At 36.7% G+C, this 12,102-nt stretch overlaps 1 protein-coding gene across 15 annotated transcripts in view; it reads right to left on the reverse strand.

Moving 5' to 3' along the window:
* The window catches only part of PCDH15 (protocadherin related 15), a 725,080-nt gene that overhangs the window by 349,485 nt on the left and 363,493 nt on the right, over window positions 1–12,102 (reverse strand). For all 15 annotated transcript variants that reach the window (XM_062215103.1, XM_062215102.1, XM_062215101.1 and 12 more), the window contains one exon: window positions 10,509–10,658. In XM_062215103.1, the coding sequence (XP_062071087.1) occupies window positions 10,509–10,658 (150 nt within the window). The remainder of the gene's footprint in view (window positions 1–10,508; window positions 10,659–12,102) is intronic.

The raw sequence follows: 12,102 nt of genomic DNA on the forward strand, positions 1-12,102 counted from the left end.
AAATCTGAAAGATGAGGACACATTGAAGAACATGGATTAAAAGTAGTCCATGGAAAAGGGGAAGGTATCTGTGGGTACCCTGAGCTAAAGGGGATCAAGAATGCTCATTCCTTCAACTGAGGAGGATGTTTCAGACAGCAATGGATCACAGAGACAATGGAGACCTCATTAGATCACGGTGGAGCTGAAAACTGCCCATGACCTAAAGATGACGTAGCTATCCTGACCTCGTGCTGCTGCATTACTAACCTGTTTGTAGGGACATTGGTGTAAACAAGGCTGCTACAGTCACTCCTATAAAAGCATAGCACAAGCTATTATCTATAGTACATAATACTTGGTAATGATAATAAGTAGCAATTACCAGTTTACAGATTCACCATGCTATACCTTTCACTGTTATTTTAGAGCATTCTACTTATAAAATGTCTATCATAAAGAAGTATGCCATGTTATGCCAGTAACAGCCAGAAACATCTCATTTTTACTGTACCTGCTGAGTGCATCAGGGGACATGCTGAATCACTGACCTTTGCCATTTAGGTTTGTGTGATGTTCATGAATGCTAAACCTCGCTAACAACATCAGAACTTACCTCCCTAATTAAGCGACATCTGATTGTAGTGAAATGCTCTCAGGAAGACTGAATGTGATGAACTGGTAAAAGACTGACAAGCAGCAATCATGCAGAAGTAAATAAAGGTAAGCCCATGAGAGATTTGTGTGCTGTGTTTAAAACCTTTGAAAATCACTGTAAAATACAACTAAATAATAAAGAATTAGCTTTCTTCTGATGTTCAATATGCATAGTATTTGATGTATGTTTTTCTCCTCCTTATTGTTTGCTGTTTCCTTTTGTTTTGAAGACAGTAGAAGCTGGGAAGAATTATGTGATTTAAACTTTATTTTACTTGAAAGGCAGAGAGAGGGGCCAGTGCTGTGGCATAGTAGGTTAAGCAACTACTTGCAACACCAGCATACCATATGGGTGCCAGTTCAAGTACCAGCCACCCCACTTCCAATTTGCTTATGGCCTGGGAAAGGAATAGAAGATGACCCAGGTATTTGTCCCCCTGCACCTGCATGGGAGACCTAGAAAAAGCTCCGGGCTGCTGGTTTCAGATCAATCCAGCTCCAGATGTTGTTACCATTTGGGGAATAAACCATTGGATGTCTCTCTGTGTCTTCCTCTCTCTGTCTGTAACTCTGCCTCTAAAGTAAACAAATATATTTTTTTTAAAAGAATGGCACAGAGAGAGAGAGAGAGAGAGAGAGAGAGAGAGACAGAGAATATTTCCATCTGCTAGTTCATATCACAAATGCCTGTAACAGAGAGAACTGGACCAGATCAAAGCCAGGAGCCAGGAACTCACCTGGCGTCTTCCATGTAACTGGAAATGACCCAAATACTTGAGTCGTCACCTGCTGCCTTGGTTGGTGAGCATCAGGAGGAAGCTGGACTAGGAAGTAGGGCTGGGACTGGAACTGAGGCACTTCAACATGGGATGCAGTACCCCAAACAGCATCATAACTGCTACAACAAATGCTTGCCCTAAGTCATCTTAAAAATCATATGTGCAGGAGAATGGAGATGAACTCTTTTAATGTTTCTTATAAATTTGACTCAGTTCTTTAAGTCTCCAAAAATTGAACCAACGCATTTCACATCTGATTAAGATTACAAAATAAATTTACAGACAGAAAATTTTTGCTCAACAGGATGAACCCTAATCAAAATAAATGGAATGAAGTCATACTGTCCTCTGTGGTACACACAGGAGCTGTCTTTACCACAGATTTCAGCTGCTATGGGAAGTGAGTTTCTGATTTACAGACACAAATTTAGAATAATCAATGATGCAAAACTTCTGGTGTAGAAACTTCATCAAAATATTTGTTGCAGTTCAATATTCTCTATTACTAAGAATGATACTCTATTACCTAAGGAGGTCTTTGTTTTCTTTTAATGCATTTCACCTGGAGAATATCAACTGTGAGAGAGTGTGAAAGAGGAGATTTCCTTAAAATGCTCTGCCTTTTCCCGATTCTCCTATCCTGTCTGGGCTTTGTTTACTTTTAGTCAGGACAGAGAAGAGATGGAGCTCTCCTCCTAGACATCCACTGCTGTTTCCTATCAAATCATGCTGACTCTTGTCACTTTGTATTTTGCATTTAAAGAGGTGGATTCTATTTTAGTTTTTGTGTACTGTGCAACTATAAGAACCATAATTCTTCATGATTTAAGTTATAGGCTGAAGAATTACTTTTACATTAAATAATTTGGGACTTTTTTTCTCCAGGCTGCAACTCCTTTGATTTAAGTCACATCAACACACTGGTATCTTATCATTTTATTAGAGTCATAGATTGCTGCCTAATGGAAAAAGACTTGCATTTCAGTGATGTAAAAATTTGCTTTGAAAAACTAACTCTAGTCTACACCTTATCATTGATCATGAAATATTAAGATTACTCGAGTAAAAAGAAACAATATTTTCTCATGTTAACAGCTTATGTTTATTTAATATACATTATTGCTTCAAATCACTTTATCAGAAGACTTCCTATTTTCAAAATTCTGTCCCTGTGTGTATATTGTACTTCTGGTCTCATCCTGACCACCTGATAGAAAGTACTCTTTTCAAATGGCAGAGAGCTGGGTCGAAGGTAGGACTTCTGGCTATGGTAGTTTGAGCTAACCATGTAATTTTTCCAAAGCAGTGCATAAAAAGCTAGACAAAGTTGTTTAAAAATGTCATTCACGGCCGCAGCGGCTCATTTGGCTAATCCTCCACCTGCAGTGCTGGCACCCTGTCCCGGTCGGGGTGACAAATTCTGTCCCGGTTGCTCCTCTTTTAGTCCAGCTCTCTGCTGTGGCCTGGGAAGGCAGTGGAGGATGGCCCAAGTACTTGAGTCCTGTACCTGTATGGGAGACCAGGAGGAAGCACCTGGCTCCTGGCTTTGGATCGGTGCAGCGCGTGGGCCGTAGCGGCCATTAGAGGGGTGAACCAATGGAAGGAAGACCTTTCTCTCTGTCTCGAACTCTGTCGAAAAAAAATGCCATTCATGGCTTCAGGTGGTGACTGAGGTAGCTGGTCTGCATCCCCCACTTAAAAACAAAATGAGTGCCAGTTTCCGGCTTCAACATGGCTCAGCCTTGGCTGTTGTGGGGATTTGGGGAGTGAACCAGACAGAGTCTGTCAGCCTCTCTCCAACTCTGTCTGTATACTTTCAAGTAAATAAATAATAAAAATTAGAAAATGAATCTGTTGCTGGTCAAAATTTATGCCTAAGGACTAGCATATGGTTATGCTTCCAGACTACATTCTCAGTTATCTGAGAGCAGTCTGTAATCTATTTCGGTTCTGGAAAATATAAGATATGTGGGGGAAAATCTGTTTTGCTTGAAAATTAAGAAAATTAACATCTTAGTAATAATTGAAGTGTGTTATGCTAAACATTTAGTCTCTCTGCCTCGAGTTTCTGATACAAGTAAACTTTGAGCATCTATGAATTTAGATAAAAATTAAATGAGTAGATATTATCTACCCTAAGACTTTTATTATGTTCTTGCCACAAAGCCTGTATCATTGTCCCAAATTCTTACTTAAAGTGAAATAAACTCGGAACTGGGTAAGGTCTATTGGTTCTCTCAAACATCACGGTGGATCTCAGCAGGACCATTTCTACTAGTCAAGCAAATTGAGCATTGCCAATTTATTCACATCTAGACTTATTCTCTTTGGTTGCCTTATGAGTCAGTGCTGTTTTAAACTAAAAAACGCATATCCACTACTGATTACCCCTTTCTGTTCAACATACCCTAGAACAATCCAAGATGCAGAGCTCTTCAGTGGAGAAGGCAGCTGGAAAATGCATGTCTCAGATGTGGAATTCATAAGGAGATTTCCACACCAGTAACAACGTCATCATTTTTTATGGATCATCAAAAGGGTTGTTACTGGTGATGGCACTTTCCTTTACACGTTCTTCCCCCAGCTAAAAAGGCAAGAAATAAACTCCACCACCACCAAGACTTTAAAGCACATTTTTGCATTTCCTGAGAATGTGAAGGGTTTGCTCTTTCTCTGTGGTGATTTTATGATCCTGTTGTAGAACTTTGCTGATTCCCACTGCTCAATCTCTGAGAATGAGAACTAGGACTTGAAATATTCTAATGCTATTGTATTCTCATGCTCAACTCCCACTCTTGGTACCTCAAAGAAGGATTTCCCCAAAACTGATTTCCTTCTATTTCCATTTCCTAAGCCTTGATTCATCAATGTAAGATCTCAGTTTCAAACTCTTTAAGAAATCTCATCTGTCCACAGTACAAAATCTTAACTCTCTGCTATGTGGGAAAGTCCCCTCTGAAGGTAATTGATAAATACACTGTTCCTTTTGTTTACATGAAAATTTGTGGCTGAAGCTCAACTCTGGAAAAAGTAGACTGCAAAAAATACAGATCTTATAATTTCTGTCAAACAGCAGGTGCTCTAGCAAAGGAGCCTGGAAAGAAAAGTGTCCTTAACAGAATTGTTATTAAATAAAAAGACATTACTGGAATATATAGAAAAGCCTGTAATGAGGAGGGTGTTTGAAGAATAAGCCAATATATATTGGAATTAGTGAAAGGAAAACAAATCTCTTATCATTCAGTTCTCTCTTTGAATAACAGTCAAATTGTCATACATAATATCTTATGAAATTTGCAGGTCTTTGGCTATACTAGTCCCTATCTAATAATATTACATCCTGTTCTCTTGCTTATCCTAGTCCTACAAAGCCTGATAGACTCATGAAATTCTAATCATCAATGAAATCTTGGGATTGGTTGAGGCTTTTCCGGTCATCCTTCCACACTTTTTGATGGACTCTCCTAATACTCTAGGAATTTTCCATGAAATCCAACAGCATCATTCTGATTTTGTGAAATTTTTCTGATTATTTCTCTGGTGAATAATGGTTATCTCTTCCAAAATGTTGAAAGCTTCTTTAATCTTAGGACTGCATTTTATTCAACCAATGCATTTTTTGGAGCACCTAGTTTACTACAAAGCACATAAAAAACTGAAAATTATAGCGTGTGAAGAAAAATATATACATTACATGCATTTGAAATATGCATATATATTAGGAGTTATATGCTGATGTTTGTGTGTGTGTATGTTTGCCAAGTTCACTAAGCTACTTCACTAGTCTTCCAAGAAATTCCTTCTGCTCTATTGGAATGTTATTTTCCTTATTCTCTTAGACTACTTGTATTTAAAACACAGCAATACCCAAGTATATTTTTTCACGGGTAATCATGCTTTGACAATGTAACAATTTCATTTTGAAATGAAAGCCAATACAAATCTAAACTACTTGGTGAGCTATTTTATAAAGAAAAAATAAAACATATTGCACTTTTTTTTTTGTCTTCTAAGATCCTATAAAACTTCAAATCTTGGGGCTGCTGTTGTGGTGCCACAGGTACTGCTGCCTATAATATCGTCATCCCCTATGGGAGCCTGTCTGTGTCCCAGCTGCCCCACTTCTTATCTACCTCCCTGCTTGTGGCCAGGGAAAGCAGTGGAAAATGGCTGAAGTGTGTGGGCCTCTGTCACCCATATAGGAGATCTGAATGAAACTCCTAGTTTCTGGCTTTGGTCTTGCCCAGCCCTGGCTATTGTGGCCATCTGGGGAGTAAACAACCAGATGGAAGAGAATTCTGATTTCTTTATATAAATAAATAAGTATTTAAAAACAAAACAAAAAACCTACAAGTTCATTTTCCACTAAACCAGCAATATCTAGGGCCATGAGAAAGAATATCACCAATAATAAAACTGCACAATTTTTATAATTGTAAAAACAATTATATATCATGGGCCTTTATGGTATTCATGTGTAACACATATTAGGAAAAAACTGTGAGTGAATTTCAAAAAATTTTGTAACAAAACACACATCTTTTCATTCCTTTTTTGCCAAACTTTCGAAAGCTGACTTGCACAAACACAGACAAGCTTTATAAAAATACAAGCACTTAGGCATTAATTATGGAAATAGGAGCAAGGGCCGGTTTGACTCAAAAACGTACTAAATTAACATAAAGTATATATTTAATTGCATTTATGATACATTCCTTGGAAAAATCCATGTTTCTAAATGCTTGTGTAACCAAGAAGGTGGTTGATTACTGATAAATAATATAACAGCCAAATAGGGTTGGGTATTTGGCACAGCAAAGATCCCATTTGGGACATCCACATCCATTATTGGAGTTCCTGGATTTGTGTTACAGCTCTGTTCCTGAATACAGGTTGAATATATGGAGGCATGTACCAGGAGAAAAGACAAAAATATTTTAAAAGGTTATATGCTCTTGATTCTATTTGTGAAATCTGAATCTTAACTGTGGTTTACCAAGAGGATATGGGTCTGGGGTCTGTCCTGATTCAGTTTCAAAATCATCATTAAGAACTGATGGCTGGAATGGAAAACCAAACAGCCACTTTAGGAGAGAGCCAGGTAGTTTCTTACAAAACTAAACAAATTCTTACAACACGATGCAGTTTCACTTCCTGATATTTAACAAAGGGATTTGAAAATTTATGTTCAAAAAAGCCTGGACTTAGATGTTACAATAGCTTTATTTATAATGGTTCCACCTTGGAAAGAACCAAGGTGTTTTTCAATAGAACTGATAAACTGCTGTAGAGCAAATGGAGTATGTCATTGCTAAAAATAAATAGGTTATGAAGTTATGAAAAAAATATGGAAGAACCTTAAAAGCATATATTGAGTTGGAAAAAAAAAGTCAATTGGAAAGGCTATGTACTATATGATTCCAACTATATGACATTCTGGAAAACACAATTCTATGGTGACAGTAAAAAGATCAGTAGCTGCTGAGAGGAGGTAGTGGCAGAAGGGATGAATCACCAGAGCACAGAGGATATTTATGGCAGTGAAACAACTCTCTATGATGTTATAGCCAAAGACACATGTGCCTATACATGAGTACAAAACTACAGAATGCACAAAATCAGCAGTGAGCCTTCATGTAAACTATAGACTTGGGTGATTATAATGTGACAATGAAGTTCATCAGTTGTAACCAATAGAGTTTGGGTGGGGGAATGGGAGGAGCTATGCATGTGTAAGAGGTTGAGATATATGGGAAAAAATCATAATTCCTCTCAATGTTACTGTGAACCTAAAATTGTAGAAGGCACTTAATGAAAATAAAAATGACGACTGACATATACATTTTGATACGGAAATTACACAAACAATAAACTGGATATGTGCAGGTGAAGGAGAGGGGATGCAAACACAGCTCCACAGTCTCTGACCTGATGCTTTCATAGCTTAAAGGTCTAAATGAGGCTTCACACTTTAGCAAACTCTAAAGCGTAAGTACTTATAACCTGCTTAAACTTCAGGTTGTTATGGAAGGTGAAGGTGCGGATTGAAGGCAAACTATGTTTGGTTTAATACCCATAGCACTCTAATACTTTTCACAATGAACAAGCATAAGAAATATACACAGTAGTCAGAACCCACTTTATAAATGGAAACTTCTAGAAGGAACCAGTTACATCCTTATGGCAAACCTTTCTGTTTCTAAGTGAGGATAGTTATTTTATAAGACGATGACAGTATACTCAAAGTAATGAGTGTGTGCTCATCAGACCAAAATACTCTTCTGGCTTTATTGCAAAAGTGACATTTTACAATCATGAAAACCTGTTATCCAATGCTCTCATTTCTTAGGACAGCTCACTGTCACCTTTACTCTAAGGCTTTCATTCTGTGTGATATCAGGTTAATAAATCAAAAGCAAACTGACTGATCATCTATCAGGTCAAGGGGAAAGGCAGAGCTGATAAAGGGTTGAAGGTGAGTGGAGTCCCAGAGCCAACGTCATAACTGAGTGGCCATTTGCAGATCACAATTCTGAATCATTTTCATGAATTCTTTTTTCTCGCAGGGAAAAATCTATTTCATTTTGTTTGTAGGCTCTTGGAGGATGTTTTATAGCCATAGCATTCTTCTACCACATACTAGGAATAATATTAAAAATACTAATTATAAGACTTCCCTGCTTGGCATTTAAATAATTTTAAAATGCTGGAACACAGACAAAAAACAAAAGCAAATCTTCATAATCTGCATGAGTCAGAGAAATACATAAAGTATAAATCTTTAACGGCAAGGAAATCTGTTTGATAAACATCTAAAAAGAAAATTAACTTGTAGCCTTCCAATGCCAAAAATAAGCTTTGAATCCCCCAGGGCAGACATATTTGTGCTGCCGTTCTACCACATAATTTTTGTTGTTTCTTGGTTACAGTTTCCAGTTTTCTGCTGGTTGTTTTTCTATATCAGATGACTTTCATTTACAAGTAAGTCATGCAGAGATGAAAAGACATGACAATAACTGTCATCCCTTTGTATAAACTATAATTTTATTACCTATGAAAATGTGCCCCATTCAAGAAAAATGTAGCTCTCTTACTCCATCAATTGACTAGAAATAAAACCAATGCATTTACTACTTATCTTTCACGAATATATTCATTCATTCATATTTACTGGACTGTAAGTCAACCTTTCTTTCATCTTCCAATGTTTCTTAAGGATCTACTGTAGTAACTATTTAACACGACAGAATGTAAATGGATGAAGACACTATGAAACTAGAAATAATGTAATTATAGTTCTAGCCTCAAAAAGTGGATAATGAAATTAATTTGATATATGTGACAAATGTAGTACTAATGTCTGACTAATATTTATGGTAGAAGTTTGAAACTGTTCCCCAAATCACCGCAGAGTATATTCACACATGGTATGAACATTCGGGTGACTATATGCTTATATGCTTATATGCTATAATGTTATGTCTTTCTGGAAAATACCAAAAAGCATATCTTATTTTACAAATTAAATAGGAATAGCATTGAGTCATATCTGACATTTGCAAATGATGTAGACTAGGTAATAACTTGCCATTGAATACATATTCTCTTCATGGCTAATATACCTGGCATGTGCTAATATTACAGTAACAAACGAGACAGACACAGAGAAGTACCGATTTCTTGGAGTTTTTAGTTTGGGGTGAGGAAATTAAGGTAATTCTGGATAGTCACAGGGGTCGAGAGGAAATTTGGTATAGGGAAAGTGTGCACGTATATTTGCATGTGGCACGTGCACCTGGGTGTGTGAATGTGCTGGCTGGCTGTTGACACCCAGATCTTAGTGATGTTTCCTCTTTCAATCTGTGTTTGGGCTACACACTACTGTGATACTGCTGAGCTACCACTAAGGGGAGCTTCCTAAGTAGGAAAGGAATTCAAAAAAATTTAAAAACAAAAACAGGGGAAATACTGAGGCAGAGGAAATAATTCACATACATGAAACAGAAAAAGACACACATTCAGGTAACCTGAGGTAGCTCAGTGGGACAGAAACAGAAGACAAGGACAGAGGGTCCACAACAGAGCTGGAGAAAAAACAAGGGCAAGGCCAAGTACTGTGTTGAAGGATTGGAAATGCTTTTCTAATGCCCTGCACTATTTACCTAATGAAATAAATATCATTAGTTAAGATTTTCAGTATTTAGTACATATCAGTCATTAAGAGTAATCTGTTGTCATTCAAATATTCTAAAAAAATATAGAATATGCTGGCTTTCTTGACAAGAGAGCAACAAAATACTAAGTGTGACTCTCAGGGTTAGAGAAAAACCTACATCAGGTCTCTATGTAGCTGGTATCTGAAACCCTCAGGGTTTGCTTTCCAGGCTGGTTATGCAAGTATTGCTTAGGGTAACTCAGATGTCAAAAAAGACAAATTCTAACTTGGTAGTATATTTCCTAACAGCTCCCTTAGTAGTTGTGTTTGCATAACCAATTTGGAAAATAATGGAGTCAACTGCTTTTCATAATCCCATATATCCTCCAGGAAAAATATTATTACATATTGGAGAGTTATACTCAGAATTTCCAGAACACACAAAAAATCAGGTAGTTTATAATGTTTTTCAATGTAATAGGTACAGATAATGATCAAAATTTAGACTAATTAAAGATAAATTTCAGCCTCTTGTGTATGTTTTTCCCTACTGGAAATATTTCATTTTTTTCAGGTAACCATGTAATGGGAGTGACCACTTTTGTGTTACTCAACAAGGTAACAAAACCATTTCTGCAACAGCACCAAGTAATTGGAAGCTTTAAAATGCATGTGAAATATGATTAATATATCCAATATACTAAATATGAAAATTATTTTAAAAGTATGACTGGGGTAAATAGCTTATTTATAGTTAATAATAGTCAACTTTAACATTCATATACACTTTCACTTGAAAACTGAACATAATTTTAAAGCAGGTTAAATTATTCCATACAATGATTCAAAAATGCATTTTTATTTCATAATTCCTTAAGCAGCAGATTTGGTGGTGCCATGGAAATAATTTGAGTATTCTCATATTATGTGGTAGTTACCTGGATGACACTGTCCCCAGGGCTCATATCTGTGTAAACATAGACATCATAAGATATTTCAGGGAAGGTTGGAGTGTTATCATTTGCATCCATCACTCGAATATTGATGACAACTGGATCGCTTTCCTGTACGCCATCAAATGCTGTTATCTTTTAGGGTAGAAAAACACAATTAGTACAAAAATCAGGCAATTATAAGCAGTACACAAGCCACTCTTAAAATTTAACAGATGTCTTCTATGTAATTTACAATTTCATAAGAGTGCTAGGATGTTTTGTCTATAAAACGAGTAATGAAAATATACCACATATATTCAGAAACATTCTAATGTGCTAAGAAATAATGATTGAGAATTCTGTTTTATTTTAATACATCCAACACCAAGCACATTTTAAATAGATATGTAAAACATCTTTAAGAGACTTTAAGTGGGTCAATGCCATTGCTAATTCTTAAGCATTATTATCTAATCCTTAACAATCAATTCAAGGCCGGCGCCATGGCTTAACAGGCTAACCCTCCGCCTTGCGGCACCGGCACGTGGGGTTCTAGTCCCGGTCGGGGCACCGGATTCTGTCCCCATTGCCCCTCTTCCAGGCCAGCTCTCTGCTATGGCCCAGGAGTGTAGTGGAGGATGGCCCAAGTACTTGGGCCCTGTACCCTCATGGGAGACCAGGAGAAGCACCTGGCTCCTGGCTTCGGATCAGCACAATGCGCCAGCCGCAGTGGCCATTGGAGGGTGAACCAACGGCAAAAAGGAAGACCTTTCTCTCTGTCTCTCTCTCTCTCGCTATCCACTCTGTCAAAAAAAAAAAAAAAAAAAAAAAAAAAAAAAAAAAAAAAGAGACAAATGTTTAAACAATCAATTCAAAAATATCCTTAAGTTTATATATTTTGTATACAATTCAATAAGTGTTTTTACAGTGACTATGCTTATACAACTTAAGAAAGTAAGTGTCCTGGATATGTAATATCTTATTCTAAGTAATTCATAAAATGACATTTTTAAAGGACTCATTGGCATTAGTTGATTGGTATTAATTTAATTAATGTGCTATTTAGTCACATTATCAACATTTTAAATATGTCCGACAAAGAAAATCAGTTCAATGAAAACATAGTTCTATATGAATGACAGCTAAAATCCACTCTGTATCCAAATTTTTTTTTAGCATGTAAGGCTTTGTGGGTGCTCTGGTCTTTTGCTGTGTAGGCTTCTCTAGAACAGATTTCTCTATAAATCCTATAACTTGTGCTTTTCTCTCAATACATCTTTCTCATATCTCATTCAATAATTTAGAAACATTTAAAATAAAATAAAAATTACTTTTTCAATATTTACTTTCTACCCTTATAAATCTTATGATTAATACAATCAGAACTTCAACAAACTTCATTTTTCCCCTCTTAAATATCCTAACTCAAGATTTCTCAGTCTTGGGGATGGCATTGGGACACAGTGGAACACACTGCAACACATGGAATGCTTACATCCCATGTTGGTGGACCTGATATTCAGTTCCATTTTTCTTCTTATCCACCTTCCTACTTTCGTGCACCCTGGGAGATGCCAATGATGGCTCAACTAATTGC

Source organism: Lepus europaeus, chromosome 17 (genome assembly GCF_033115175.1).
Source record: "Lepus europaeus isolate LE1 chromosome 17, mLepTim1.pri, whole genome shotgun sequence".
Classification (NCBI taxonomy): Eukaryota; Metazoa; Chordata; class Mammalia; order Lagomorpha; family Leporidae; genus Lepus; species Lepus europaeus.